Source organism: Vespa crabro, chromosome 1, assembly GCF_910589235.1.
Source record: "Vespa crabro chromosome 1, iyVesCrab1.2, whole genome shotgun sequence".
NCBI classification, from domain to species: Eukaryota; Metazoa; Arthropoda; class Insecta; order Hymenoptera; family Vespidae; genus Vespa; species Vespa crabro.
Genome location: NC_060955.1, coordinates 2332501 through 2340000, shown reverse-complemented (window position 1 = coordinate 2340000; position 7500 = coordinate 2332501). Strand labels below are relative to the sequence as shown.

The 7500-nt window shown below is 31.2% G+C and overlaps 1 protein-coding gene across 26 annotated transcripts in view; it reads right to left on the bottom strand.

Moving 5' to 3' along the window:
* Nucleotides 1-7500, bottom strand: part of LOC124425097 (regulating synaptic membrane exocytosis protein 2-like) — a 97275-nt gene that overhangs the window by 10689 nt on the left and 79086 nt on the right. For 21 of the 26 annotated variants that reach the window (XM_046965035.1, XM_046964957.1, XM_046965053.1 and 18 more), the window contains one exon: nucleotides 6037-6241. The exons of 1 other annotated variant lie outside the window; for it this stretch is intronic. In XM_046965035.1, the coding sequence (XP_046820991.1) occupies nucleotides 6037-6241 (205 nt within the window). Of the gene's footprint in view, nucleotides 88-235; nucleotides 393-6036; nucleotides 6242-7500 lie in introns of those variants that run through there. 4 more of the 26 variants (XM_046965134.1, XM_046965142.1, XM_046964992.1 and 1 more) reach the window with 4 other exon arrangements.

Below are 7500 nucleotides of genomic sequence, written 5' to 3'. Positions count from 1 at the left end.
TCCCACCATCATCTTGCCAGAATCGAAGCGTCGATAGAACGAATAGATCTCCTCGGAACGTTGGATGCTGCTCGGTGTACTGTTGCGCTTCCGATTCGAAAAAGCCACGACTCGTAACTCGCTGATAATGGTACCACTACCACCACCACCACCACCACCACCACCACCACCACCACTACCACCACTACCACCACCAATACCACTACCACCACTACCAGCAGCACCAGCAACACCAATACCAGCAGCACCTATACCAACACCACTACCACCACCAATACCACCAACACCATCAGTACCACTACTACCAACACTAGTACCACTACTACCACCAACTCTACCAAGGATACCACCACTACCACCGACACCACCACCGAGGACGAGCATCCCGTTTTCTGCGTAATGAAAGGAAAAAAAAAAAAAGAAAAAAAAGAAAAAAAAAGAAAAGAACAAGAAGAAATAACATTCGTTCAAACCATATTATTTCATAAATGTATGAAACATATATATATATATATATATATATATATATATATATGTTTCTTTCTCGTTGCTTCTTTTTTCTTTTTTGTTTTTTTTCTCTTCGTTTTTTCATTTCCCCCCACCCCCCTTTCATATTTTCTTTCCTTTATTTTCTTCTTTTCTTTTCTATCATCAATATTATTATTAATATTATTGATATTAATAAAAGTATTATTATTATTATAATAATTATTATTATTATTTTCTCCTCAGTAGATTTAATTGCCACATTCGTTCAGTGATCTCCCAAGTTCTCTCCCCCCTTCCATTTTTTATATACATATATATATATATATATATATATATATATATATACATATGTATTTTCTTTCTTTATTAATACAATTCATATATTATGACACGGTAACGCCTATATCGTTAGTGTGGATTTAGGATATATTGAATTAGATCTGATTATTTTTCTTTTTCTTTTCTTTTTTTTTTTTTTTGGTTCGACCTGATTATTTCCTCATCTCTCTCGTAGTACAGCCTCTCTAAAAAAATCAGCTCACTTTCTCGCAAATCTTTCGTTCTCTCATATTTTTACTCTCTTCACATCCTCTCTTCCTTTCTCTCTTTCGCTCCCTCTCTCTCTCTCTCTCTCCCTCTTCTTCTTTCTCTCTTTCTCTCTCTCTCTCTCTCTCTCTCTCTTTTAAACTTCACAATTTCCTATATCACGTTTTGCAAATACGTCAAAACGAATGTTAAAAAGAACTTTTGTTATATTGAATTTGCGCGTAACAATGACGACGACTTAAATGATTTAAACGACGACGCTGATAACGTTGATAATGATGATAAGATGATGATAAAATCTATAAAAAAAAAAGAGGAATTTTAATGCTAAGAAGATGATTTTAGAAAAAAAAAGAAAAACGAAGACGCGTAGGGGATGCACGACGAATTCGAAGTATTGTACATGGAGAAAAAAATATGGCGACACGATGGTAGAAGGAGAGGGGAGATGGCATGGGCCCAAGGCCCAAGGACTAACTAACAGTACCGAATTATCGTCAATGCAGTCAGTAGTATCGACATGATAATTTTTATCGTCGACCTGAAAAAATGTCTTACATCAGTAATATTTCTTTCTGAATGGCATCAATATTACATCCTGTAAAGAAAATTCGACAGAGAGTGAGAGAGAGAGAGAGAGAGAGAGAGAAAGGGAGAGAGAGAGAGAGAGAAAGAGAGAGAGAGAAAAGAGAAAAAGAGCAGAACGCTGAAAGAGAAAGTAACCTGGAATGATTGAAAATTTCATTATTAAGTTTAACATTGATCATGATCATCTAAGGTCTCTTTCATGTGTATATATATATATATTCCTTTTTTTTTATTTTTTTGAAAGATCTTAACGAAATATGACGATGATAATAATAATAATATCATATATTAATTTCACTTTCTCGATTTGGTAAATAAATAAAAAAGTATTATAGATGAGGTATAAGAAAGACGAACGAAGTTGCACAAACAAAGATATTACAGATAGAAGATTATTATCTATGTATGTACATATGTATGTATGCGTGTGTATATGTATGTAAAAGGGGGGCAAGAAATATCGTGTCGTCACTGTCTAAATTGGTACTCCATTTTGACGGATAATCGCTTTGGAAAATTTTCTTATTATATATGTATATATGTATGTTTGTATAATGAAACAAAAGCCATTCTCCGAATACTGGAAAGACTTATATCGAGAAAGCAAAAGCGCCTGTATTTAGAATTATCAATTATTATATTCTAATTGTCGTAATTTGTATATTAGAATGATATTAGAAAGTGTTTTTGAACTTACCTATGTCATTCACGTATGTATTTATATAAACATATGTTTATTTATTTATATATATATATATATATATATATATATATATATATATATATATATATTTATATCTCTATGTATACATTTGTGTATTCATTTATGTACGCATGTATGTATTTATATATGTATGTATTTAAAACAATTGCTCCAATTAATCACATTGGTTATATAGTTGACCGGGTAAAAAAAAGATAATGGATTTTTTCGAAAGCTTTGTTCGAGATGCTATACAACAAAATAGTTAGAAAGAGATAGAGAGAAAAAGAGAGAGAGAGATAGAGATAGATAGATAGATAGAGAGAGAGAAAAAGAGAAAGGAAAGAAGAGAGACAGAGAAAAAGAGAGAGAAAAAAAGAGAGGAGTGAGAAAGAGAGAGATAATGTCTGTGTGTGTAACATACGCGTCCTAAATGATAATACTAATCCATTGATGATTTTCTAAATTTATAACTAATCATCTCACTTATTCGATCACATATGTCACAAAAAGCGTCGCCACGAATTTTTCTTGTGCAAAACTAAAACTAAATTTTCCTTGAGCCATCCGACACATCGTTTTCGTGCTTTTCAAAAGATGAAAAGAAAATTTTGTACATGTATATATATATATGTATATATATATATGTAAAATTTTCTTTTCATCAATTGATTAGAAATACAATTAAGAAAAATATTAATTCATTCGTTGAAATATCCCGTGATAAATGCTACGAAGTTGATCGATCGGGAAGCTCGTGCAAACATTTTTCTAAGAAATTCTAAGGAATGAAAAAACAAACCAAAAAAAATCAAACGAAAAAATAAATAGAAAAAAAAAAAAAAGTAAAGGAAAAAAGAAAAAGAAACTATTGCAAGACCTACGTTAGTAATAACAATCGCTTTCTACGAGATCTATTGTAGTAAAGAATTAGAAAAATAGAAGAATAGAGAAAAAGAGAGAGATAGAGAGAGACAGATAGATAGAGAGAGAGAGAGAGAGAGAGAGAGAGAGAGAGAGAGAGAGAGAGAGAGAGAGAGAGAGAGAGAGGGTAGGGGAAGAAAGAGAAAGAGAAAGGGGGAGAGAGAGAGAGAGAGAGAGAGAGATAGCTCCATCGTGATTATTTTCTATACAATAAAAAAGTATCGTGCAAGATTCAATAGAAAAAATACTTTCGTCGAAACGAAGATAAAATATGATCTAATAAATCCGACGATCTAATATATTTTTTCTAAAAAATTCTAATTTAATTTTTTCATATATTTATTTTTTCACGTAACGGAGATGGAAGAAAAGAAAAGGTAAGAAAAGAAATCAAAATAATAAAAAATATTTAACAAAATCTTTATCGATCGTCGATAAAATTATATTCACGGATTATAATTACGATTCTGTATCTCTCATTTATATTCAATGCAATCAATAAATTAATAAATAAATAAATAAATGTAAAATAGAAATATACCGACATATATATATGTATAAGAAAGAAAAGCGCGCTCTCCTTCAAAAATACAATTGTGCTTGTTTGTTTCAAATTTGTTCTCTTTTCGATTTCACCGATATAGTACAACAACAACAACAATAATAATAATAATAATAATAATAATAATAATAATAATAATAATAATAATAATAATAATAATAATAATAATAATAATAATAATAATAATAATAATAATAATAATAATAATAAAAATAATAATAATAGAAATAAAAATAAAAACACAAAAAAAAATAATAATAATAATAGCAACAATGATAGTAATAATAGTATATCGTCGTCGCGATCGCGTTCCCCGTTTAATTATATTTTGAATTTCCCGCCCATAGTGTCCTCTCATCCAATTCGTACTCACGTTTCGTCGGAGGCTCGTTCAAATTATATTGTATTGTATACTAATAATTTTTTTTTTTTTATTTAATTAATTAATTAATTTATTATTATTATTATTTTTTTTTTTTTTTAATATACACGACGTGCATACTCTCACGAACCGCGCATTTTGATTCATGTATTATACCTATTATGGAATAAATTGTATAATTATTGGCCATTACACGATGAATTTTGTGATCGTATTAATACTACTATTAATTTTAAATAAACATATAGCATTAATATAGCATATCTAGCATATCTATAAAAATATATTGAATTTATTTTATACTTCACAAATATACACACACACATACGCATATATATATATATGTGTGTGTATATTGTTTTTTATTAATTTTAAATAAATAAATAAATAAATAAATAAATAAATAATATATACATATTTACAAAAATTACACAATATCTTAGTCATTATAATAATAAAAATAAATCACTGTGTGCGAATGGCCAATGTTATACAATATTTTTCTTAATTCCCACATAATTAGAGAAAAACAAGAATGAATTTCGTATTTTTGTTTTTTTCTTTTTTTTTTTCTTTTAATATTTTTATATCCTTAATATTTTATATTTAAATATTTCTTCTTTATTTTCTTTTTCTTTACTTCTTCTTTTATTATTTTTTATTCTTTTTTCTTTTTTTTTTTTTTTTTTTTTCATTTTGTCGAAACAAAAAAGGGTGAAAGACAAGCCACCTCGTTTGAGGAACTATGTTCGAACGAACGCGGGGCGTACGGCACGGCGAACAATCTCGTCCAGTTACTTTTCAAAAAGGGAGAAAGGTTTCATCGAAAAAGGGATTAAAGAATAGATATCGATAGATAGTGTGTTATCGATAGACAGACAGACAGACAGACAGACAGACAGACAGACAGACAGACAGACAGACAGACGGACGGACGGACGGACAGACAGACAGACAGACAGACAGATAGATGGACGGACGGACAGACAGACAGACAGATAGACAGACAGACAGATAGATAGATAGATAGATAGAGAGTTAGATAGATAGATAGATAGATAGATAGACAGAATACAGATAGATAAAACGAAATTGATCGATCGATTATATTATATCGTCCACGAATCGTCCTACGTCCGTTGCTCCCGCACGCGAGCAATTAAATGGGATTATTAATGGGAAATAAAATTGATTAGAAGATGAAGAAAATGTACGTAGAAAGAAGAAGAAACAAAAAATAGGACGTGTGGAGAGAAAGAGAAAGACAGAGAGTAAGACAGTAAAAGAGAGAGAGAGAGAGAGAGAGAGAGAACAGGAAATTAAAAAAAGATAAAAAGAAACAAAAGCAAAATAAGAAAGATATAAAGATAAAGATATAGAGATAGATAGATAGATAGATAGATAGATAAATAGATAGATGGATAGATAGACAGATAGATCGATAGACAGGTAGATGTATGGATCGAAAGAAAGAAAAAAAGATAAAGATAGAGATAGAGATAAAGAGAAAGCAAACGATCAGAAATTATTAAAAGATGGTTGGTTGGTTGGTTGGTTGGTTGGTTGGTTGGTTGATTGATTGGATATCTGATAAAAAATGGGAATAAGTTAGAGATAGCGATAGTATAAAGAAAAATTAATAAGACAAAACTAGTAATAGTAGTAATAGTAACAGTAGAAATAGAAAAAGAAGAAGAAGAAGAAGAAGAAGAAGAAGAAGAAGAAGAAGAAAGGAGATAGAAGAAGATAGAAGAAGAAAGAAGAAAGAAGAAAGAAGAAAGTAGAAAAGATGAGGTAGTAAGAAGAGATTAACAAGAATAATAAAAAAAGGAGATAAAGTACGGTTTAATGGGACGATGGACGGACCTGTCCCCGTCGCCGCTTCCCTCGCCATCGCTGCTCGCGGAGCTCGCTTGCCTTCCGCTCCTACCGCTGGCCGTGTCCTCCGGTAGGACTTCCTCGCTCCTGTGAACTGTAAAGGACGACTTCCCCTTCTTCCCAAATCCAAGCCGTCGTTTCCGTCCTTCCTCGCCCACGCATGTACCACCAACAGATGCACGTGGCATGTTATGGTTTTTTTGCGTGACGCGTGACACGATTTGTCGTAGTTGTTGTTGTTGTTGTTGTTGTTGTTGTTGTTATTGTTGTTGTTGAATTGTAGTTGTTTTTGTTGAGTCGTTGTTGTCGTAATCGATGTTGTTTGTTGTCGTTAGATAATATGTATCGTTGTTGTCGTTATTGTTTTTATTTGTTGTTATTATTGTTAACGACGTAACAGTAAACAAGTGTTTGTGTTCGTAATAATTTTTATCGTTGTTGTTTTTGTTGTTGTTGTCGATGGTGATGGTGGTGGTGGTGGTGGTGGTGGTGGTGGTGGTGGTAGTGGTGGCGATGATGATGTTGTTGATGTTGATTGTGGTTGTTTTCGATGAATTCATTTTATGAAGAGTAGACGAAGTGATTAGAGCAAGATTGATTAGTACATATATATATATATATATATATATATATATATATATATATATATACATAAAACATATGTATATATATATATATATAAAGAGACATATATATATATATGTAAAGACATATGTATATATACATATATATATATATATATATATATATATATATGCAGAATGTCCATGTGATAGTTTAATTAGTCGTGGTTTTCATTATTGTTGACATTTTGATTGTAATAACGTATATGTGTGGGGGTGTGTGTATGTATGTACGTGTTTGTATGTGTTTGTGTGCGTTTGCGAGTGTTTTCCGTGACGCGATCGCGAAAGGTGGATCGACGATCGGCCATATCACGATGAAATGTCGTGCAGGTGGGTACAGATCGATGACGTTAATGGGCCCCCAGCGTCGAGAGAGATGGTTGGTTGGTTCGGTAGAAGTAAAGTGTGAATGTGTTCATGTCGAAGAGAGGCGGATAGAGATGAGGAGGGATGGCGGAGAAAACAAGAATACGATTAGAATGTAGTTAGTGGCCCGTTGAGTGGGTTTTTTTTTTTTTTTTTTTTCTTTTTTGTATATTTTTCCTCATATATCTTTTCTTTTTCTTTTTTTTTTTTGTTTTGTTTTGTTTTGTTTCTTCTTTTTTGGTACTACGGACTACGGTGTGCTCTAGATATGATGATCCTCTTTAGGTTTCGTACGTATTTCTTTTAGGTTTTACTTTTTTTTCTTATACTTTCTTTTATTTTTTTGTCCTTTTTTTTTTTTTTTTTTTTTGATACTTTCGTATTTTTCTATTACTTTTTCTTCGTTTTGTTTTTTTTTTTTGTTTCTAATTTTTTC